This window comes from Pholcus phalangioides, unplaced genomic scaffold (assembly GCF_987345545.1).
Source record: "Pholcus phalangioides strain wild (caught in Gottingen) unplaced genomic scaffold, Ppha-v1.0 ptg000008l_1, whole genome shotgun sequence".
In the NCBI taxonomy this organism is placed as follows: domain Eukaryota; kingdom Metazoa; phylum Arthropoda; class Arachnida; order Araneae; family Pholcidae; genus Pholcus; species Pholcus phalangioides.
Genome location: NW_028301601.1, coordinates 6,429,783 through 6,455,611, shown reverse-complemented (window position 1 = coordinate 6,455,611; position 25,829 = coordinate 6,429,783). Strand labels below are relative to the sequence as shown.

At 41.7% G+C, this 25,829-nt stretch overlaps 1 protein-coding gene across 1 annotated transcript in view; it reads right to left on the bottom strand.

The window, feature by feature from the left end:
* The window catches only part of LOC149083563 (uncharacterized), a 51,486-nt gene that overhangs the window by 2,998 nt on the left and 22,659 nt on the right, over nt 1-25,829 (bottom strand). The window contains exons 2-3 of the mRNA XM_089234079.1: nt 225-426; nt 70-136 (exon numbers count right to left, since the gene is read on the bottom strand). Coding sequence (XP_089090205.1) covers nt 70-136; nt 225-426 — 269 coding nt within the window. The remainder of the gene's footprint in view (nt 1-69; nt 137-224; nt 427-25,829) is intronic.

The window sequence follows — 25,829 nt, the reverse complement described above, 5'->3', positions numbered from 1 at the left end:
TATAAAACAAACCTTTACACGCAGAGAACCCAAAGATCTCTGAACAAGCATGCGTAAGCGACTGCATACCTTTGCTGGGAGGTCGGCCATTTTTGCTTGCCGCTCACTGGTGTCGTCACTGACGAGAGACGACGCCCTGGAAAATGAAGACATATCAATTGAAGATCAACCGTAAAATCTAGAGAAATCAGAGAAATTATTTCAACAGTGGGAAGAGCTTTTACCAGATCGTCCTCGGCAGGGATCGTGTTTCTCCAGGTAATGCTCCAGGGTGTCCCATCCTCCTCCAACGCGAACCATGACGTGACTCCTCAATACCCTGACGAATATCAAAACTTGAGTGTCACCAATCCTGTATTTACCATCAGCGACCCTTAGCATTGGGTATTGAGATGGGCATGTGCAACGATTCAGTAGTTCAGCCACCTGAAAAATAAGGGACAAATCATTATTCTCTAATGGTTAAGATAAGTATTGATAATTAATTGTTCCATCTGTTGACACTCGATCATCATTGACATAATTAGCTGATCAGGTTTTACGCGTTCATTTGGTGAAGTGTCTAGCGTGGGGGGGGGGGGGGTCATCAACGCATAGCCCCGGAAGCTTCTCGCAGTGATCCGCTCACGAAGAGCGTACAGGTTAAAAATTAACGGGCCATACCCGGGTGGGCCCATGCGTTAAGGCGGCACTGGTTATGACTACCCATTGGAACCCCGTTTCACCAATTATGGTTTTCGGTTCGGTATTTTTAAAGCATAAAAATAAAAATCACAGTTTATGTCACATATTGTTTATTTTCATGCTGCACTTTGTTTAGAAACCGATGATAATTTTAAGAATTATAATATATAGTTTTATTCAATAGGTGGCAGCAGAGGGTCCCACCCTAGCGATGTTTTTCACATTTAAAATAGTAAGGTGAAATATTCATGCAGTTGATTAGGAAATTTTCCCCTAATATTTTTTTTTCCGCCGGTTCGAAAATTATTTCTCCCATTCACTTGATCATTTTTGTCGCACCACGGTCATTTTTCTGCACACGAGGGCTAATTAAACCGGGGCCTACAATTTATTGCCGATTCGGAACGGCAGGCTTGTTTTTTATACTCATCGACAGGTTGGTGCGCTAACCCCTCGATGGGGGACTCCCTGCGGTAGCAGCTTTTTCCTGCGGTCATGTCACCGTTTCTGTTGTACCCCTGTGTCAAGAAAGTTTTCTGACAAGGGCGAACCAGGTATCGAACTCGCGACACCTCTAAACATCCTTTGGTACTTTAGGCGAGTATCTTATCGACCTGGGCTACCGCGCCCTCTCCCATTCACGCCGGTCCGTAAAATTGCTCACATAATTTCACTAGACTGCAGCTGGAAGTGAAGTATAGCCCGTGCCAGTATCAGCGTTGTTTTACCTGCAGAGCCTGGGGCGACCACCGTGGATGGATTCTTATTTCCCGCCCAACTCAACTCCAGTGGTTGGAAATATGCCTTATGGTTGCCCTATGGCGATATATGGCCGGAGTTGGTGTGCAGTATCAATGTTTTTTGTGCGGAAAAGAAACGATCGGGCTCAGAATTGGCGATTTCTATGCTCTCACATACAATGATTATGCGGTATTTGTGAGCCAACCAGGAAGATTCTACACCAAAATAAGAAACGAAATACCATGCTGTGGTTCAAAATGTGGCAAACCTACTAGGTAGTCTTAATTACGTTACGGATGAACTTGGTAACCCGTGCGGAGGCCTATTTCTAGGAGGTGCTGATTTGTCCCGGTTTCTCAGTCGCGTGATCTGGACACCCTATGCTTATAGTGTATATCCTAACTCTACTTAAATTTCGCCTTTACTCTCCCCCCCCCCCCAGCACGCTATTTATTTGTTACTGTCAAAGCCCGAAGTTTGGCCAATTTGCGAAGTGACCGAGAGTTATGGCCAAAGTCTGATTTTCAGAATTGATTCGGAATTTGGCCGGAGATACCTTTCCAAAGTTCGATGTGCTGATGTAAGACGGTCCGGTAGGAGCCAAACCAATTTTTTTCATCGCCAATGTGACACACATGGCTATATATAGCGGCTATATTGGATTAGCTTACCATGTGACGAAAGAAAAACTATAAAAGTATGTAGTTTTTTTTGCCAAATTTTGGAGAAAAACAATTATTACAGCATCGTGACTGCGGTTCGATATTATGCCATAACTAATGTGGACATAATTATTACTAAACAATACGCCAACTTGACGATGGTCTCGAATCATGTCTTTTGTTATCGGACTTTGGCCAGGGTGCTCCGGCCACTCCAAGAACTGGCTGGTCAATATCCGCATTTCGAACCTTTGTCGGGGCAATTTACAACAAAATTGGCCCATTCGCGAACTGGTCAATTTCGGGCTTTGGCAGTAACATGTTCACCAAATCACTTTTATTGGCGCCTGAAATTTCATAGAAGTGATTACCTAATTGAAGTCTGATGACAATACAAAATTTTCGGAATCCATGTCAGCGAGGCGTGTCTACCAACAGGAAAAGTAGTTGTTAATAGAGATTTTCAGTCCCGGAAAAGCAGGACTGGGAGTGGATTCTTGACTCCTAAAAAATTTCTCCTACCCGTATTTAGTGTCTTTTACGCTCATCTACGGCCAAATATTTTGTGCCTATTCCTCAATTTAGAAGTGACTGCAAAAAGTAAAAAAAAAATCTGCCAATCTGAAATTTTGTGGCCCCGTGCAGCTGTATGTGTTACATTTACCTTGGTAATGTGACATGCTGAGTGACGATGTTTTTCCTCTGTGGATTCCCGAGAATATTGTTCCCTTGTAAAATAATAAAATATGACGGTAATCGCCGAAGAACTTTCCTTAGAAAAAACCCCGATGTATCTCGAAAGCCGATTACAGAGGAAAAATAATGATTACGAATGTAATTCGAACGATAATGACACAATAACAATGTAAAAAAAAATAATAATCGAAATTTTCCATGTTGCCAAATGCATATTCTTATTGGAATGCGAGATCGCCAGATTAGAACGTGAATACAAAACAGAATCCGTGATGATATCGATTTCCATTTTCCCTACTCGAAAAAAAGAATATGATTCTATTGTTAGCTATGTATTAGGCTGCCAAAACAAAAATCGTTATGAGGATCGTTCAGCCGCGGAATATATTCCCAATATTTGAATACGCTATTGCGTATTACGGCGTAGCCAACATGAAGATTTGATTTAGTCGATTACGAGAGTTATTTGTTTATAAGAGCAGTGTTCCCAATCTTTCATGCTTCAAGTATCCACCCAGAAATACAAATACAAGGCTACAACAGGCAAAATGCCCATAACAAGTATAGATGCATATATTACTAATACAGTAACCCAATTAAAAATGCAATCACAAAAATTATAAACAATCTATATATATAAAATTGATTTTCTGTGTGTGAGTGTATGTTCTCTATACAAATCTACAATTTTAGATCAATCGTCGCCAAATTTTGCATATATACCAAATGGAACCCGGCTTGAACGATAGGCTATTCTAAAATTCCCAAATGGGCAAAAAACTGTCGGGCAATAATGGTTTTTGGGCCTCAACAATCACTTTCCGAACGTTTACTTTGGTTACCGTGGTTCCCTAGCAATGCGTTTCAGACGTGTGTATGCCTTTACAACGGTTTGTCACTTCTTTAATTCTGTTAGTATATGCATATGTATAACAGTTTATGCCTTTATAATGGTTTGATACATTAATTATGGGCCCGTAAAGTACATCGAAGAAATTCCACAGCTTCAATTAAGCATTTTTGAAAGCTCAAACAGGCAGATGGATAACTTAAAGTTCGGGGGGGGGGGGGGGGGAGATCGAAATACCTAGCGCCCCTTAAAAAAAGGAAAAAAAAAATATATTCGTTTTTATGTTTCTTTAAATCTAGATTTGTTTATTTCATGAAGTCGGGCAGGAAGTCGACATATTGGTTAACTTAGACACGGTTTGCATGTCCCTCAAAGAAAGAGGGAGATATTACGTGATCCAAACAGCCTCACTGAAGAAAACCCGGGCAGTGCCGGGTATTATAGCTAGTATATATATATCATAGCTGCCAAGTCTCCCGAATTTTTCGGGAATCTCCCGAATTTTAGCTTCATCGCTCGACCTCCCGAAAAGTTCTTAAATCTCCCGAATTTTTACGAAAATCACAAAAATCCCTAATTGTCCCTTAAAATTCCCTACTTCATTAAAAAAATCCCCGCTTATAAAAAAAATCCCTAAGGAATTTCTTGTGGGGCATGAAGCATCTTTTTTTCCCCTTTCGAAATGACGTCACACGTCGTAAATGGGGAAATTCCCTTTTTAAGGAAGTTTTACAAACCCTCTGATGGTAACAAGAAAGTTGTTTGTCTTATCGTGCAGGGAAATGGCTTAGCAGCCAATAGTCCTGGATAATAATTGAAGATTCTAGTGACGCGCATATGGTCAAAATTTCTTTTGTTGAAGTACGTACGTGCGATATAACAAAGCATGCATAATGATAAGCAAAAACATATTTAATCAATTTTAAAGATAATTATTCCGATAAATTTCCTTTCATCAAACGTTCCAGAAGAGGGCCGACTTTTCCTTTTCGTACAAGTTGTGTTACGGACATAAACATCGGTCATGGAAAGACTGCCATCATCACTCGTGAAATGAAAAAAGCAAGTGTCACAAAAAGTCAGTGTTCTTCAAAAATTGACGGTGTTTTCCTTCATCTTCCGATGATTTTGGGGTCATTCGCGCAGAATGTTCGTTCACGGCGTTTCTGATTGAACACAATATTTATTTTTACATCATTGTAGTTTTGGCCTCCAATTTCACTTGTTTTTTTGCTTAGGAATTTTATTCCCAAGGGTTTAACTTCCATGTGTGTAAAAAAATCCCTATTTCAATTTGACTTCAGTAGGGATTTTATTCCCTACGCTTTAACTTTTATGTTTGGAAAATCCCTATTTTATTTGGAAAAATCCCTATTGTATTTATTAGGGAGTGGTTTTAGCATAAAATACGGGTTTGCGCGAAAATCTCCCGAATTTTCATTTTCAAAAGTTGGCAGCTATGATATATATACATGATAAAATATTATACAATCCCAAAGAATGTATTTATTGTTGTCTTATTCTAAGAATGGACAGAGCTTCTCGATTTACCCGAACACATTTATCGTATTTCTTTTTAAACGTGTCAATTGTGTTAGAATTTACTACCTCCGTGGGATCAATTACTATCTCCCCGACATCTGCGTTCATTCAATGTAAGCATATTCAAAAAATAAAGTCTCTCTTCATCACTCAAGCTGCATGTGCCAATGAGGACACGCGTAGCTCTTCTCTGTACCCTTTCAACCAAGTCTATGTCCCACCGTTGGTATGGTCTCCTAAACCTTACAGCATACTCCAGTCCAGGACGAACTAAGCCTCGGAAAAGCGAAAGAATGACTTTAGGAGAACGCGACCTTTTTGAAAATAAAACCGAGCATTCTGTTAGATTTTTTTTATCAGCGCTGAACAATGTTCAGGAAACCTAAGCCGCTCGTCAATGTCAATGAGAATTCCAAATCACCATAGTTGCATCCGGGATAGTGACACCATTCAACTTGTAAGAGAAACGAAATGTTGAAAATTTTGTTCGAACCAAAATGAGCGACCATGCACTTGTCAACGCTAAACTTTATGCTCCATTCATTTGCCCATGTTCCAATCTTGTTTAAGTGGGTCTGGAGCAACTCCCTATCGCTTTGATTCCCAACTACCCCCATTAGCTTCACGTCATCTGCGAATTTGCAACAATCCCATCCTTACCCTGATCGAGTTTATCGATAAAAAGTGAAAAAGTATGGGGGCCCCAGACACTGATTGGACAGCCGTCACTAGTGGAGTTCCTCAAGGACTAACTCTGATGTTTTGAGAGAAAGATTAGCAGAAGTTTTCAAAGTTAGTTCTCCGAAAACAAGGAACCAGTCTTTTTTCTATCAACCTTACTAGAAGAAAACTTAGAGAAAACTGACGACACGAGATGAGATCACTGGAAGAAAACTCGTCCCCCACCGAAACACGTACAACAAGATCCTCGGAACTAGTAAGAACTAAATCCAAAATAGCAGTACCCCTAGTGGCTTCTGATACATGCTGATACAAAAAATTTTCGAGCACCAAGAAAGTCTCTTTCGTACTGATCTCTAGATGAAAGGTTCTCCCAATCAATACTCGGGTAATTGAAACCCCCTAGTATTATAACCCTCCTTCGCTTACACATGCAGGAAATTTCATCATGAAGTTTGGATTCCTATTCGGTGGATTGTAACAAACCTCAACAATAAGTTTATGACGTTTTTGTCTTCAAGTTCAACCCATATAGTTTCAATATCACTTCTCTTCACGTTACACTCTCTAGCCTTCAAACATGATATCACGTAGGCCCATATCAAGACTCCACCCCCTTTCCTATCCGATCTATTTCTTAAAAAAGTATCGTATCCTGAGATGTGTAAGAAAGATTCATCCCCATCGTTTGTCCAAGATTCTGTAATAGCTATAAGATCCAGGCCCTCCACAGCTATCATAGTTTCTAGAAAATCTTTATTACCCAAGCTTTTGGCATTTATTAGCACACATTTTAATTTACCCTGTTATTTAGTGTCAATCGAGAAGCCATCCAAGTCAGAGGTGGGTAGTTCCCCGTCAGTACTGTTATCATTTACTAACTCACATTCCCGACTTCGTGGTCTGGGAGTAAATAACCTGACCTAAGCCTATCGTAAACCTCCCAGACCCCCATCCTATTCAGATGGATCCCATCCCAACGAATCCACCTATCGGTAAATGCGGGAAGCTCCAAGAACGTGACCCCAAGTGAGGAGCAAATGTCATTCAGGCGTAAATTGAATTGGTGGATCATACCCCTACTACCCCTTGCAGTACTTGAATGATTGTCACATCTGAACCTCCCCCCCCCCCAGCGGATAATAGCAAATACCGGTACTCTGACAGACACTCACTAATATCCGCTTCTACCTGATTCGTTCCCACTCACAGGATTACCCGCAAGTGCAGCTTTCGGAGATGAAAAACGTCTCGAACGTTGCTAATTTTCCCCCCAGGAAGACAACAGCACTCGAAATCCCAAAAATCCTTACACACTCTGTTTCCTAGTTCCCTAACTATAGAATCGCCGATGATTAAACCCCTATCACTATCCCTCTCTACCTCATCCACAACCACCCATTCACAATCTAGACTGTCGTTGTTCGTGGAGATTGCTTTTTCATCGTCAAATGGCTCCGTAATAACCGGGGCACTCTAAAACTCTAACTCTCTCTCGTAACGCTTCGACCTCGAGTTTCAACCTTGCCCTATTTAAACACCCCTTACAGTTGAAACTATCAGCTACTATCCCCCAGATCAGGGAAACCTCCCGTCACAAGCCCTACACAGCACTAATCGAGGTCGAGGCATACTAACACTATTACTAAAAACTAGATAATAACACTTAAAAAATAGGAAAATGAGAAACGTTAACAAAAAATTAAAATAACGTAAATTACATTATAATGCAAAATATACGTAAAAGATTGTACAAAAAAATTAAGTAAAATAAAATGCTCAACACTAAATCACGAGGAAGAAATATATATGTATACTAGGGGGGCTCTGCCCCCCTGCCGCCTTTGGCGGCCAACCCCCCCCCCCCCCCACTTCTCTCCCGGACATATCTTGTTTATTTCGTCCCACTTCATCAGCGTGCTATGGAAAAGGGGAAAGGGACGTGTGAAAGCACCAGCCTACTGAAGAAGCGAATTTTAATGAAAATAATAATAAAGCAACAAAAAACAAATGAGATTCATCAAGTATCCCCAGAAAACTTCCCCATGGGGGTCCCCAGATTCAATTCGCTGAATTTCAGTGGGGCCCCACACTGGATATATCTTGGGCTACCGATGTGTTGCAAATTTTACAATGTTAAACCACAAAAATCAATGAGATACATTCAGGGGCACCGAATTACAACCTGCCAACATTTCCATGAAGCCCTGACCTGCAAGCTTGTCGGACACCCCCCTGTGAGAATTTTTCATTTTTATCAATTTTACAACGAATAAAATCCAGGGCCCCACATACAGTAGCGGGGACACAATACGCAGATTTTTAGTGGGGCCCCAGACTGGCTATATCTCGGGTTTGGGCTGTGGCAAATTCTACAACAGAAAAGAATGAGATTCATCCAGGGCCCCCAAAATCAAACCTGTAAACATGGGCCCCCCGACTTGGAAGCTTGTCGGTCATCCCCCGGAGCGAGTGCCATGAAAAATGTCCATTTGTATTCGTTTTACCAACGAATAAAATCCAGGGCCCCCAACCAATTACCCGGGACACCAATTCGCATACTTTTGGTGGGGCCCCAGACTGGCTTTATCTCGGGCTTCCGCTGTTGCGAATTCTACAACAGAAAAGAATGAGATTCGTCCAGGGCACCGAAAATGAAACCTGTAAACATGGGCCCTGACTTGGAAGCTTGTCGGCCATCCCATGGAGCGAGTACCATGAAAAATTTTCATTTGTATTCGTTTTACCAACGAATAAAATCCAGGACCCCCCAACCAATTACCCGGGACACCAATTCGCATACTTTTGGTGGGGCCCCAGACTGGATATATCTTTTGCTTCCGCTATCGAAATTTTTCAACGTTAAAGCAGCAAGAAAACAATGAGATCCATCAAGGGCCCCTGGAAATGAAAACTTTTTACTTATACGTGAAATCTTCCCCGGGTACCCCGACCCTGTGTTGGGAGCACTGCTGTTGTGTGTGTATATTACACATATATATATATACCTCTCGGCATGGACCTCCCCCCCCCCCCACAAAGGAAGGGCTGACAGGGGCCACAACGATTCTTTTCACTTTTTGATTTTTCACACTATAAATTAATCACAGGGGGGCCCCTGAAAAGCTGGTTTGGGGGCTCGAAATCTAAATTCCAGCCTAAGGGCTCTGCTGTAGGATGTAGGAGCCTCTTGGTACATGCACATAACATGGTCCCGATGGGTCAAATGGGTCCCGATATGTGAATATCGACCCAATATCGATATATGATATATGATATCATATCGATATATGAATGTGAATATCGATATATCAATCGAACCCACTTCCGTAACAGAGTTTCCGTCACTCGGTTGCTTAGCAACAGGCCCTTTTCGAGTTTGTTTGTGATTTTATATTATAGAATAGATAAAGAATGGAAACCCCTAAAAAAGTATTAAGATACAAAGTAAAATTTATACTTATTAGTATTAGCTAACTATCTATTCACTAACACTAAAACAATAGGACCCAAAATGAAAAAAAAAAATTACTGAGAATACCCGGGAAAAAGTATACACTGTTCGCTAGCATTAACGCCAAAATAACTCACGAAATTATATCAAAAGAAGCGGGAGAAACACGAAAAATGGCCGGAAACAAAGAACCAATCATTCCTTCCTATACGAGGACGTGAGCAAAGAAATTGATCATCGACAAAAAAGCAAAGGTCACAAACCTGGCAAAAGTGCAATGAAATTGAAATGAGAGCGAGAAAATAAAATTTAAGTCGGTCAAAAATGCACAACGAAAATTAAAAAAGTTGAGAGTAATAAGAAAAAACGCTTATCTCGCAAATCCAGCAATGGAAGCCCTAACACTCCAGTGACAAAATTAAACTAAAGAGAATAAACTCACAATCTGGAAAAATAAGCACGCTAAATAATGCATAGGAGGTGTTCGTACTTCTGGAAAATCGTGGACTTCTAGTGCTAAACCTGTGTAGAAAGATTACATCCCCTCTCAAGAACTGCCTAGGTGATGTGTCATCAGAGATCCGTAGAGAGCTTGCGTACCTCCTAGAAATGCTCGAAGATTGCTGTTTTCATTTACAGATCAGAGGCGCATTTATGGTTTTGATGCCTGTGGGCTACATGAATTTCTGCCACCCTTCTCCCATTATTGTCTAATTTCATTGACTACTTTTTCATCGAATTCGCCACCCTTTTCTATGACCCATTGGCCTTCCCCCAAGTCATTCTTTTGGTCACTCACATGCTTGTTCTCTGTTTTGCTCACTCGCTGACACTATTCCTTGCTTTATATGTCACTCTTTTCATCATTTACGCTTTTATACATACTCTGTGCAGGCTGTTTTTGACATTCACATGTTTTCACTTTCTCTAAGTCACTCTTTTGATCAGTTACACCTTTACATATGTTCTATGCCATTTTTTTTACATTCACATGCTTTCACACGCTCAAGATCACTCTTTTGGTCATTTACATGCTTTCACACGCTCTAGATCACTCTTTTGGTCATTCACATGCTTTCACACGCTCTAAGTCACTCACTTGCTCTCTCTCTCACTCACGTACTTCCAAACTCTCTAGGTCACTCACTAACCTAGTCCCTTGCTTTTGGGCAGAGGCGGATTTATCGAGATTATACAAATTTTGTCTTCTCCCATTCTACTAATTTTCTTGGTCACTCATTCCTCAAATTTGCCGCCCCTTTGAATTTGCCGTCCTCAGGGCCGTCTTAAGAGAATCATGGGCACCCGGGCCAAGTGATTTTTCTGAGGCCCTACCTGGCAAATTCTCGAAAAATTCAACTACTTTTCATTTTTCTGATGCCCCTCTTCTCTTGAGGCCCCCCAGGCCATACTCGGGTGGACCTATGCATTAAGACGGCACTGGCCGCCCTGCGCTATGACTCGCTAAGCCCCCCTGTAAATACGCCACTGCTACAGATTATGTGTCGCACGCGCTTGCGCGTTTCTTGAAATACATATGAGGCTTACTCTCCTCCATATTTACGCAAGAGCCATTCCTACTGCTCGAAATGTTTCAGAAGCTTGCATATCATTCACTTACTCACTCTCTCTCACACACATACAAAAATGTTTTCGTACAGTAGAGCCTCGATAATCCGAGGTAGATGGGACCGAGGCCACCTCGGATTACCAAAAAACTCGAATTATCCAAAAAACAATAAAAAAATGCATTAAATGTTGGTTTTATTAAAAAAAAAAAACAGTACTAGCGTACTTAGGGGCCATTCAAGTATTACGTAAGCAGATTTTGAGCCATTTTTAACCCCCTCCCCCCCCTCTTGTCAGCATGACACAGCAAAATTTCGCAGCAGCTTAGAATATTTCATATCTTCAAAAAGGGGTGGTTGATGACGTAAGCAACCTTCAAATCGCCCCCTCTCCCTTGTCATCAAAAGTCAATAAATCCGAACCCCTCCCCCCCCCCCGATGCTGACGTAATACTTGAAAATGACCCCTTAACTGCATTTTTATACGTGAATAAGATACAGATGCTATAAGATGTGTTATGACAGATGAGTAAGAGTTGGGGATGGGATCGATGGTAAATGACACTGATAGATTTCAACTGTCTTTCCAATCATTTTAAGTAAGCAATGGGCCGGAACACCGTTATAAAATTATCGAATTTTAAATTTTTGGGTGTGGCAAATCATGTTTGCACAGGGCGGAAAAAATCCTAGTTGCGGCCCTGATTGGCGGTTACATGAGGTTTCTCATTGTGGTGTTGACATTGGTGGATGAGGTACTATTGATAAAACTGTTTTATACCTCAGCCACGAATCGCTGGACTGCAGCTTTACGTACGTTTCGGACAAGAGATTTAAGAAAGGTTCAGATCGATAAAAGACGTTGATCGCCCCCTTTAACAACAAAAATGTGAACTAATTTATTTTCTGTGTGAAATTCTGTGAGAATAACTTTATCGCAAACCGCATTCGAATATACCAATTCCTTAAATTTTTATGAATTTTTAGACTATTTGGAATTTATGGGACACCCTGTATCTGGACGCGACACAAATCAAACGGTAGTTCGATTGACCTAGGTTATGTGCAATGATTAAAGCTTAAATGCGAATTGCGATGCTGGTGTGTCGAAATGTTATCGGTAATAACGTCCTAGACATGATGGGAAATCGTTCTTTCCCAAGGAAACTTATTTCTTGCTTGTTTTTCCGGTTTTTATGACTGGACATTTCGCTTTTATTGTCATTTCTATAGTCATAAAGAATTGCCATATACCTCCGAGGACGTGACGCGGCACATCAGTGACACTACAATAAAAGAATACTCCTAAGACACATCACCAAACAAATAAAATTACTCACGTGAGATGAAGAAAAGCAATAAAAGTAGGACACTCACGGCAATCAAAAAACGATCGATCCCATCGTGACGTCATAGGGACGACCACGCAACCGATTGATTGATTACACAGCTGATCGAAGGAACTTTTAATGTTATCTTGAAAGTTGCTACCCGTTACACGCGTGCTCACAAGCTTTCGTGGCACTCTTGGAAATGGGATCAGAAAAAATACTTTGCATATTTCGCGGCATTCTTGTTTCTATGTCGAGGCAATTTGCTGGCACTTAGATTATGGTTATTCAGGGGTTCCTAGCGACCTGTCTATACAGGGAAATGAAAAATATTTGGCAGAAGTCAGGGGAATGTATACAAATATTTTATAAAAGTCCGGGAAAAGTTCTGTGAATCAGTCGCCGATCCAGGACGATGTGTTGGATGGGGAGAATTGTGCAGGTTTGTTGGATCGTCCCGTATTTTACGGGACAGACAAATTTTCCCATATTATTCGGCTTTTAGAAGGGTCTATCGTCCTTCCTTCCCTGGTTCCGTGCATGTGTGAGGGCATACACCTTCAGCTGAAGGTTAGAGCAAAGTAAAAGTCAAAAGAAGCATTATTTCAGCCTTTTTTCTGTAGCTAAAACTTTTTTGGGCCTAGATTATCTTGTGATTTGTGCTCAGCCCTGATCTATACGAAAAGTAATAAACAATAATCTTATACAACAATTTCTTTATATCGATATTACCCTCTGGTCCTAATTCATAGTGTTTATATACTCCATTTATAACGATAACTCCTTTAAAACAATGTTTCTCTAGTCACTTTGAGTATCATTATGTAGGCCTTTCACTATAGTATGTTTGAATTGTACAAAATGCAAGTTATTAGAATTTACGCATACAAATAAGGGGCAAAGAAATAAAAACAGGTTTTTACATCAACTTAATTCAATGTATTCTGCTGATGAAGACATTGGTCGTGTTACAACAGTTCTGTTTCTATAATTCTCTCTTAATTACGGTTTATTTGAATTTTTTGTGATCATTATTATTCAAATAACTATTAATCATTAGTTAATAGAAAACTGTTACCCTGCATATTAATTATCAATACATAGAGGCTAATTATACAGGGTGCGCAGAAAGTCCGTAGAAACTTTGAAAATGATTAAAAACCGGAAAAATAACCGAAATAAAAAACGGCTTGCAGGATTAGCATCGCTAGCTCACGGGGTTTTTTTTGACAGGAAAAAAACAACAACAAAAAACAGCCATAGGTGGCGTTGACAAAGAAATGACACACAAAAATACACAACTCAAAGAAATGAAACGCAAATAACGAACAGAATGCCTCCAAATCGTTTATTACAGCAGTATGTGTACCTTTGACCTTTGAAGATCGGGCACACCCCGCTTCCCATCTCAGAGAGATATCGAAGCGTTCCCGCAGGATAGGTGTGTCCGGAAAGTTTTATTAAAAACAACGCAACATGACCACCTCAGACGAAGGCAGCAAAATAAAATAATTTACATAAAAATTGATCGTCAACCCCTGAAGTCATATAACAAATAAATAAAATCTAAACAATCAACGCCAATGGGCAATCAAAATTATAAACGGGATTATAAGATGGCGGTGTATAGCCGTCCATCCCATAAGAATATAGTAATCGTCAATTGATCGAATGATTGCCGATAATCTTGGAATATAAAATTTCGAATCACTGTGAATTAGTCGCAGATCATCATCGTCTAGGCCGCAAGTCGTTACCAGAATCGTCACCAGGTGAACTAAGATCAGCGCAATTCACTATATAGCCGAGTAAATCAAACTTAATTCGTCCTTGCAATCAATGACTTGATTTACCTGATCCTTGCAGGTGATTGCTTCTGTTTTCCCTTTATCGGTTACTTTTGTTTTGATGCCGACGTGGTCGAAGATCATATTTCCTCTTAAGATCAATCACTAGGGCTCTTGCGGGTTTGAACTCGTCATCGCTCCCACCGCTCAGACGCGCACTTCCAGTTTTCTTGGTATGTATGCGGTGTAAGTTGTTATCGAGGAACAATATAATCCACTGCACCCGAGCAAGGCTCATAGGGCTCTTCAAAACTCTTCTTTTGAAACACAGTTGACCGTTTTCGGGAATAGCACCAAAATGAAATTTTTTTGTATATGGGGAAGATGTCAGGTAATGCCATAAAGATCCAATCTCACCACAAGCACACATGGCGTTGTCCGACTTCTTGAAACGTTCTAGATACGTCGGTAATGGGCCGTGCTCAGTTATCATGATCACTTTCTCTCTAGACCAAGTGGCACTATTTCAACGGACGCGTTTCTGTATCTTGTAGGTATTTTTATGTGCATTCTTGTCCCATAGCTGTTGTCACTTTTGTAACAGGTCACTTTTTAGCGCCTGTTTGATGTGACTGCGTGGTAGCAAGAGTTGTTCTTCCGTTGGGAGATTAAGAGCATCTTTGGCCAATCTGTTCGCAATTTCATTCCCCGCTATTCCTGCATGGCCTTTGACCCATTTGATACCGATAGACGGATGGTAGTATAAAGTGCGTATCCAGCACTCAGGATCTAGTTGCTTGACGGGTTTCCAAAGAAGGAAAGGAGCCCCCGAACTATTAAAGAATTTTTTTTAATTTTCATTCACAAATTGGGTCCCCGAAAGAGATATTTCAGCTATGCCATTCAGTGGTACATTCTCGCACACCATGCTGCCGGGTGAACTGAATTAGAGCACTGAAAAAAACGCTTAAAAGAAATAAGGTCCGACGACATCATGGTCAACAATTTTCGTCTATGAAAATTGTCCTAAAAAAGCCTTTAAAAAGAGAAAAAGGCTTCACACACAGACCTTTAAAAAATAGAACTAAAAGGCCTCATAGAAAAAAATAACGCACTTAAAAGAGAGATAACCCCGTTATTTTGTTGACGGTGGCCACATCTTTGGCTTCAGGTAACACCTTTTCACGGTTTAGTGGAATGGTTTTTTTTTATATTAACATGAGAAAACAAACACTTTTTCTCTTGTGTGTGCGTAATGCACATGCGTGCCTTCTCGTGCGAAAATGACAGCATTGGCACACACGTGACATACATTTAAGCAGTATTTATTTTCCGCCATCTTAAATCGCATTACTGCTAGGATATCCTGTTCGACACAGAACAGTCTCTTGGGTTAGTCAAGGTTCTCTCTCTCACGGAATTTCTCATCCTGGACACCTTAATCGAAATCTCGCTTGAGACGGTGATTCCCAGAAGGGGGTGTGCCATGGGGATTTCGGTCAGCGATGCCGCGAGATGCTTTTTGTTTTTTTTTTTTGAAAGGGATTCTTAATGATGGGGGCTGAGATTTACGATCGAACTTTATCACGAAATTTTAGTGAGCCGGCGTAATGCCCATATGACCCTCGGCACCTTTACCAGCACTCCCGTTATAACCTAGGGCATACATGTCCCTCGAAGTCATGATATGGCTCGCGACTTCAAACCTAATTTTGTAAAAATTGAAAAGTGAGCGACACATTTTCAGATCACTTAAGTGAACCCCCGCTGCAGTTTCAAATCACTCGAGTAACCCGTGGCATTTTCACAGGTCACAGCGACACAGTTCTAGAGCACTTGAGCGACCCGCGCACATAGAAAAATCACTTTATCATATTACAGTCGAATCCCGTTTTAACGAATACCGTTATAGCGAAAATCTCGTTTTAACGAACACTTTTCTAATCCCTCAAATAAGTTTATATAGGAACAATGTGTGCAAACAACCTGAAATTTCTTTATAACGAAATCTCGTTATTTCTCCGGTCCCTTGGAGTTCGTTATAACGAGATTCGACTGTACTCTGCCTGGAAGAGATCTTCGCGAACGGGATAAATATGGCTCAGGGTGGGTATTCGTATTTCTCAGGGTATTCGTTCCAGATTACTTAAATATTAAATTATCTGCGGAATTGTTCCAGATTAACCAATTAAGTGGCCCGCGACACGTTTTCAAATCAATGTGAAAAAGCCCGCACTCTCGTAAAGGTTGAACACCCTTAAACTACACATTGGTTCTCGACCTGTGCTCTGGAGAGCCCCTCAGGACTGCATGTTCCATGCGCACACTGGGGTACGCATCCCCGACAGTGTAAAATTTACACTGTAAATCATGAATATTTTCCAAGTGACTCTTATACTGTATATTTTACAGGTGATTCTCTTATACCGTGAGTATTTTGCAAATAACACCTGGGCTTTTCTACTTATAGACTGGTAAACCGTCGATAGTTTCCAGGTGATTCTCAGTAAACAGCAAATGTTTTCCAGGTGATTTCTTAGTAAACCGTGAATAGTTTTCAGGTGATTCGTATACAGAGGATGTTTTCAGGTGATTCTCATATCGTTGGTATTTTTCTAAGGACAACAAGGTTTTTCAGGAGATTACATATCAGGGCTAGACAAAAAAGCTCGACATGCCCGAAACACGTAAAAAAGAGCATGTATTTATTTATTTATTTCGACGCGGACTTCGGAAGCAGTCACAATCCTGGTGGTATTCATGGAAGAAGAGGAAAGACTTCGTATAGTTTGCACAAAAACGTAAAATATTTTCAAAAAAAAAACTATATGACCCTTTTATACCCTGTATAAAGTGTCCGAAAAGGATAAATATTCTGCGATTGATTGTAAAATTGTAAGAAAGATATATGCACATTTCTCTTCTATACAAAAATATTGGAAATATCTATTATTTTTCATTATGGATAGTTTTGACAGGTGACATTTCTAGACCAGGTTTTCATGTTTTCGAAATGAATCTCAGATTTGAATAATTTTCTAAATAATGCCTATGTGTAATTTAGTCGGTATGGTATTTTCCAGGCGATTCCTAGGCCATTTCGATAGAAATTTCTTAGACCAGTTGATTCCCAGGTCATTGACAGAGACATTGATCTCCAGATCCGTGGGCCATGAACATATTTGCCTATGAACTCCTTCACCATATTCTCCAAATTATCCTAAACTGCATATTTTCCAGGTAATTCCTTAGACTGGAATTAGGTTAGGTTTAATTAATTATTATTTCTCAGGTTTTTCCCTAGGCTGAATATTTTTCAGGTAAGCATTATTTCGTTCTGGAATAATATTCATGTTCTCTGTGGCATTACGAAATTATACTCACCATTATTCATTATTAGCTTCTATCGCCCCTGGACTATTCCATACTCCACCGGGGCGGGGGGGGGGGGGAGAAGGAGGTGATATTGCTCCTGCTTTGGGAAATTGCTTTAAACCATCTTGCACGGTCGCCATCAAAATAGCCAAAATTAGCTCCACTCCCGGTCAACGTAGCCAATCGTATTCTGCTTATTACAAACCACATTAAGAGTTTCCCACAACGGAGAAGACGCGACATAAATGACAATTCCATGACCATCAAGCATGTCAATCATGTCAAGCGTGTTTCCATTATTTACGGACACGTCCACGAAACACGCCGGTTACCCAAACAAAGAAAAAACGGACATTAAAGCGGAAAACTTAATCCGAGCCTTGACCTCACACGGAAGTATATGGTCATTGTAAATTGAATACTTAATCTTCTTTAATACACGGGCATTAAAGCCACAACAGCCATTTACCAGCAATTATTTGATACTCATTCTAGGAGCCCATTTTGAAATGTAAACACCAACTACACACATTTCTGATCAAAGGAAAAACCTTCCGGGATGTCCGATTGTCCCATATGTGTGTGTTTTTGGCATTAATTATAAGGGGGGGGGGGGGGAGGAGGTCATCTTCAGAACCACGTCATCCTTTAATACAAAACTCATATTAAATTCATATAGAAAATAATGCTGATCTGAATGTAGTTTAGGGCCTAGTTAGATAAGTTAGAGCTACTTAACCCTTTGGCTCAGCTGACACGTTACGCATTCCAGATTAACAACTGGAACGATCCTGTTCAATTACCATGTAGGAATTTAGCTCTATTCCTGTTCAACCTGAGCTGAATTTCCGCATGGCCGACATGTATATTCAGCCCCCCCCCCTCCCATCTCCAACATTGTGGATTTATGACTTTGTTACCTTTTGGTAATTCAAATTTCGAAGCCCTTTCCCAGTTTTAATTGGATGTTCTCGACCACCAATTACTAAAATTTGCCGCCGCTCCAAACGTTTCGCCCTGGGCCTCTCAGCCTCTGGGGGGGGGGGGGAGGCGCACTTATAGCCCTCTTAGCCTACCCTGTAAGCACGCATCTAGTCCCAAATGAATTGAGATCTTCAGCGCCCCTGGCTGATCTCAAAGTTACTTTTTATAACGAAGAGTTTTTCGATTAGTGCTCAACCAAGGAATCCTTAGCTTGGAATCCAAAGACGAAGAAGCATCCATGCACTATGCTATTGCCGTTTTGGCTCTATTTTAATTCTAAGCACTGCTTTGTTCAGAACATGGGTTCTTAACATTTTATTTTCTCCTGACCCCTCGTAACGGGGAAATAAAGGCCAAAGCCCCACGATATAGAATAATATTTACCACTTAATAGAATAACATTCAGCATCAAAATAATGTCAGAGCTATAAGTTAATTGTTTTATCATTCCACTCACAGGGCCCCCCGCCCCCCAAACCCTCTTCATTCAAGAGCAGGTCCATGGGAGGCGATAAGGACCCAATAGCCGAACGGTATTGAAAAAAATGGGTTTGTCCCCTAATTATATACATGCGACCATGACTTCTCAATAAGTCGCACCCTCTGACTCATCATTTTGGATCCGTGTCGGAACTCAATTTATATTAGCGACATCTTAAACCAGGGGTTCTTAACCGTTTTCTCAGCCGCGACACAAAATCAACATGATCAGTTTCGTGACCCATAGCAGGACCGTAACTGATTTTTTGATTGGGAAGACAAAATCAACATGATTTTGTCAATCACTGTAAAATTCAATGATTTTATAATGGTGTTTTTTGTACCTACCTAAAATTTATTGCCTGTAAATTTTGCCACCAGGGGTAAAAATCCCCTTCTTTGTCCCCCCCCCCCCCCAGTTCCGGCTCTGCCCATGGGACCGTTTATTTTTCGAAATTATGGAAACCAGTGACGTAATAAGCGCATTTATAACAGGACATTTGCCCTTCCCATCCCGGAAGTTCCTGCGAATCAAGTTTTCGACGTGACCCATAACCCGAGAATTCCTGGCTGTCGGTGGATTTGTACGACCCATCTCTGAAGCTCCTGCCACTCAAGTTTGGGTCGCGACCTATAGGTTGAAACCCTTGCCTTCAAGTAACAAGCCACGCAATTTTGGAAATCGTTGATTAAGGTTTGTCGCCATGCCTGTCAGAGTACTTCAAGTGACATCCAAAATTGCTTAGTGACACATTTTTGTAAATCGTTGACGCGGAAGTGTTCTTGGAACCCACGCTTAGGTCTCGAAATACTTTGACGACTCCTCAAACAACCCAGCCACATCCATTTGGGAATCACTCTTAAAGGGATCATCATTGAAACGGGATAGACGCGTCGACGGACCGTCAATCAATTCTTCAACTAGAGATCGACAACCGTCATATACCTCTGTGGCTTTTGGAAGCAAGAGTAAAAGCTGAACACAGCGGTAAAGACCCGGGGAGGGATGGTCCCATCCTGGCTTGCAAAATCAATCAGGCATATTTGTGGACGAAAATCGAAAATGTGGGACAAGATAGACACAGACAGCGAAAGTGTAACTAAGTGGCAATCTTATTCCAGTGATTGACGTCCATTCGAACGAATCGCATCAACACACAGTTCTAGTCTGCTGAGTCCACACCAGGGGGTACGTACCCCCAAAGATTCCATTCCAAAAGCATCTTACCAATTTATTCGCGGACTATTTACTCCGAGAAATTTCGAATAAGTAAAGAGCGTGGGAATCGATGTGGGGTATTGATCATGCGAATCCTTCCTTTATATTAGCAAAGAGAACTTTTTGGGTTCCCTCCGGGCCCACCCCCACCCCCTCAAGTCTGACGAATGTCTTCTTTTTTTTTTTTCATTCATCCCCCCTTTTAAATAATTCCCAAGCCCATTTACGATGTAATGGGGATTCCTACGAAAAATGGCTGTGAAAGTCTACAAATTCCTCGGGAAGTATTCATTTCGCTTGTTTGGCCAGGTAATGAATCGTTAGTTGTTCGCAATGTGTGAAAAGCATTGCTCACACACACAAACGGCAATGCTTTTAAGCCTACTTAGATTTGAGCCCAGGCCCGTCAAACCGGAAGCCCGGTGCATTCTTTTCTTGAGAAGGCGGAACGAATTAGGTTTTCTTTCAAGTTAAAAAAAAACGCCAAACCTCGGAACATACCAAGTTATCTCAATAGTATAATGGCGTCCGGGCGGAGAAAATTCTCTTTGGGGCCCTTTATCATCTGGCAGCTACCAACTTGAATTGTAATGCGTGATTATCATGGTGATTCATGCCAGACGCGTAAATAATCCTCTGATATAGCCAAAAATCCATACGCTACAGAAATCACGACGTCACCGAAATTCTGACAGCCGAAATCCTGGCGCAACAGAAATCCTGATAAGACGAGAAATCTGGATATAATTCCAAAATCTTGACGCTGCAGAAATCTAGATTATCAGAAATTCTGAAGCCATCAAAGTCCCGGCATTACTGGAATTCTGACAGCCGAAATTCCGACACCACTGAAAGTTGGATACTTTCCTTGTGCCTTCCCTCGCGAACAGCCGCCTGAACGGCGTAAAGTTGGACACTGGCAAAATCCCGACATCACTGAAATCCTGACGTTACTAAAATTTTTACTGGCAAAATTCCGACATCACTGAAATTCTGTCAAGTCGAAATCCTGACACTACTAAAATTTCTACAGTCGAAATTAAGACAGGCGGAAATTCTAACAGTGCGAAAATTTCGACATCACTAAAATCTTGTCAGTTCAGATTACGGTGATGTCGGAATTCCGGAGAAGACAAAATAACAACAATTCACTTAAATCCCGACAGCCGAAACCCCCGAACATAAAGCCAACACCATCCAATTCCTGACAAGCCGAAATCCCGGAACTACTGAAATCCTGTACAAGATCAAAATCCGTACAAGATATAAATCTCGACATCACTGAAATTCTGACAAGGTTAAACTCAAACACTACCGGAATATAAAAACACACCCCCCCCCCCCCGCTAAAATCCTGACACCTCTGCATTACTGCCAAGCTGAAATCCCTTTCCCACTGAAAATTGGACACTGCCTACTAAAATTTGGCAACTGAAATCCTGGAATGGGGTGCTGCACGATTTACATAATTTTTATTGCGATGCACCATATACAGTCTCTGACATCTCAATAAATTCTGGTTTTGCCGGAGATACCCGAGTCGTCCTTGGCGCAGGACCGTCTCAAGAGCATCATGGACTCCCGGGCCAAGTGATTTTTCCAAGGCCTTGCCTGGAAAATTCGCATGCTTATTCTCGAAGTTTCAACCAGATCTGATTTTTGTGAAGACCCATGTGTTAAGACGGCTGGACGTGGCCTGGACATAGTAAAAGGGCTCACTAGATCCACCAGGCTGAGAGAGGAGATGTGGCTCAGCACGTGGGCTGGCCACTGTGACACAGAGGGCTCATCCTAGCCACCAAGCCAAGAAGAGTAAACGCGATCCAGGAACTCGCCTGGCCACGGTAGAGGGCTCACTAGAGCCACTAAGCCGAGAAGGGAAATGTGGCCCATCACCTGGGCTGGTCACAGCGTCACGACGGGCTCATTCGAGCCAACAAGCCGAGAAGCGTAGACGTGGTCCACGACATGAACCTTTCAGGGCTGAATAGAGCCACCAAGACAAGAGAAACTGTCCGAGTTACGACAACGATCATGCTTTTCCATCTGCGTGTCCTAGTGCCCTAGAATAGGGTTACTAGATTCGTAACCCGAGAAAGGAGGACGCTTGCCCGCACAATTCGTAAGGTTACTTCTCACAATTTTCACAACAGATGACGCCACTACATTAACAAAAACTCGTAACCACAATAACTTTTCCCAACGTTTTAGAACCTCTAAAAACCACCAAAATTAGAATAAAGAACAAACAATGGCCCGTCTCTCTCTTGCTTTTAATGAATTGTTCTAAATGGAAAGGACAAAACATTCCTCTATGTGTCCCCACTTCAGTATAAGGTATTATAGATGTTGGCATGGCTCCCACAAGGGTGGGGCTGACAGAGCTCCAGCCCTGGGACCCGGGACGATTTTCACTTTTTTTTCACGCTATGAATTCATCTTAAAGGGGCCCGTGAAAGTCTGGTCTGGGAGAGCCGCAAAAAGTCCCAGCCTAGGGGCCCTGCTCCAGGATGTGGGGGCCATGGATGCTGGTGAGTAAATAATGGTTGTTTCTTAAAATGGATGTTTGCTGTTTTGCTAAAAATTTAGGATGACGCTTGAAATGAAACCAAAAAGGAGGACACCTGGTAAGCCTATCCTAGAGTGCAAATGTCTTATAACTTGTATCAAATGCGTGCGCGCATGTGTTGTTTGTTTCGCAAGTGCTGCCATCTACCTACTGATTCTGAAGTTTTCACATAACGAGTGAAAATGTGTATAATTTTCTCGACCGATTTACTAACTCAAAATAACGCGTACGACAGATGGAGATAAATATGCAAATTACGGGGAGAAAAAGAGTCTCGGGAAAGCCCGATCGAGAAACGGTGATTCACGATACTAGCCTCAAAAAATCGAGGAGAGGGAGATGATTTTCATAAAAATGACCGACACAAGCCATTGAGCATCTCGAAACTTTCGAGCAGAAAATAGAGCTTTCTCTGGAAATGGTTCAACGAGCACCGAATTGCCTGAGCTCTCTTTTTTTCTGTTACACACACACACACAACCATTTTACTTTCTTCGCCCCCAAAATTGGACGCACGTTCGAGATTCAAATAATTTGTTTGTTGTTGTTTTCTCAATAGCGATGCCATCGGGAGAATAATTCATCCTCTGTGTGTGTAACCAATTTCTCAATATATACATTGAAATAAAGATAATTATGCCTTCTTCTTGGACGTTTGGATTGTCGCGCATCTTGTAATTTATCTTGAATCGGGGGAGAGGGGGGGGGGTGTAATTTATTGGACTGTACGAATTACACAAAAGGCAGTCTCTCGAGATCTATAACATTATTGAAGTCGTTCATAGAAACGCTGGGAAATATCTTTTGACTTCGTAGGGTCGATGCTCGAGATCACTATTGTAATTTCCAAGAAGCGATCTTGGTGAGTTCGAGATCCGGAATTTTGTCCCCGCCATTTCGCATACACTGAGTGTATGAGTGACTGACTGCTTGATGACCAAGTGATTGGGGAGTGACCGTATGAATATCCAAATGAGTAGATGAGTGACTGTTTGAGTGATGGTGAAATGAAACTGCGTTCAAAATGGATGATCAAGTGAGAGACTGTATGAGTGAATGAATGACCAAGTGCCTGACCGTATGAGTAATCAAGTGAGTGACCATATTAGTGATAAAGTTAGTGAGGGTATGACAGACCAAGTGTGAGTGACCATATTAGTGTGATAAAGTTAGTGAGGGTATGACAGACCAAGTGTGAGTGACCATTTCTTGATCAAGTTCTGTAACCGTACGACGTCCATACACACTTGCTCTCTCATAAGGTCACATACTACCACTCACCCCTTCGATTGATCACTCAGTCACTCACACGGTCCTCATAAGACCCGAGCTAAAATTTCTTGCACACGAAACCAGAGCAGAGGTTTAGTACTGACATGAATGAACGCCAGGGGCTCTGCCACCGGACTTATCCCGTTGCCGAGAAATCTTCGTGGCAGAGTCTGGGACAAAGTGAGTGCACCTAACAGTCAGTGTGCAGCGAGTGTTGTGTTTGATATTTCAGTGGTGCCATCTATACTTCAAATTGTGAGTGAAGTGTAATGATTGAATATTTGTAACGTTGTAGGCCTGTTGCTCTCTGTGGCGAGACTTTTTAACGGGGCACAGCGGCAGTTTAGTGCTCACAATTTCAGACTTCAATCCCCAGTCTATTGAAAAAAATTCTCAACAAAATCCGGGTCTCATTTCCTCTCGCTCACAACATTAGAATCCGAGTTTCCTTACTCACAAACGCGAGCTTAAGTTATCTGTTCGAAATGTAAAATTAAGCGAAAATTTCTTGCTTAAGCCGGGTTTTCCTAGGAATAGGTTTTTTTTTTGCGCCGCGTGTGAACCGAACTGGATCATTTCGCGCCGGCAGAAACGTGTTAAATAATCACGCTACGCGGTTGTGTTTTCCTAGCGTGGCGCATCAGATCAGAGCGGCTACATAGTATATGGCCCTGTCATCAGCTACTCTGTCGTCAGCATGCTCCTGTTTGAAGGGAAGGGAAAGAAACAAAAATGAAAGGAGAAGAGACGGACGAAACGCGCGGCTCACGACGCATTTGACTCCTCTAGAAGCAGTCGGCCAATCACGCCCGACGTAAAGCGCTGTCATGAAACGTATTACGCTCTGTAGGAAAACAGTTATACTGCTTTTCTTATTGGCGGGTGGACGGCGTGTCACGCTGGGCGATTCACGTGGCACGGAAAACCTGCTCCTAGGAAAACCCGGCTTTACGGGACCCTAGATGTTTTCGCGCTCAGGTTCAAGGAGTGGAGGGAGTCCACGCTTTCACACATTGTTGACCTGTCACGAGCAGGGGCGGATCCACAAAGGGCGGATGGGGGTGATCGCCTCTCCCAAGAGCTGAACAATATAGAGAAATTTTTCTGTACTATAAAATAAGAGATGATCCAACGAACCTACACATTAAGTAGCTCATCGCGATACATCACTCTAGATTTGTGCAGTACCTGATTCCGGTCCATTCACTTCTGAAGATCTCTACTCGGCTTCCCTAGCAGCTGAAGATATGTCTCGATTCCATTCGAGGTTAAAGATGACTGCCTAGACTACATTCGCAGCTGAAGATGTTTGCCTCTGCTCCATACGAAGCTGAAGATGTCGACCTCCGCTCTGGCGTGGATCCAAAACGGTATGATCAACCCACCCAAGAGCCGAATACTACGAGTTATACTTACCCGTAGCGAATTCAATTCGCCATAAAAAATAGGGTTCCCCAAAGGGAGCATTTATTTGTAAATTTAAAAAAAAAAAATTACAATCTTCCCCAGGGAGCAAAACCCCCCACCCCCCCCTCGGGGTTAACAATTTACATTACGTTACAATTATAAAAAGTACTCGCTTCGGCGGTACAGGTACTAAAATTGGAGCAGAATTATATGGGAAATGTCTATTCCGTAAAATAAAGGACGATTCAGGAAACCTACGCCCTTCGAAAATTTCTTGTTCACAAGACTCGAGCTGAAGTTTTGCACTCAAAATTCCAAGTTGTAATTGCTACTAACAAGATCCGAGCTTCAGTTATCCGCTCAAAAGATCTAAGCTAACATTTTTTTCCCTCAAATAACCAGAGCTGAAGTTTTGCGCTCTCAGGGTTTCAAACTAAAGTTTCTTTCTCACAAAACCCGAGCTGAAATCATCCGCTCTACTGCAACCAGAAGGGAGGTACGAACTTGGTGCACGCTGGTATCCGATT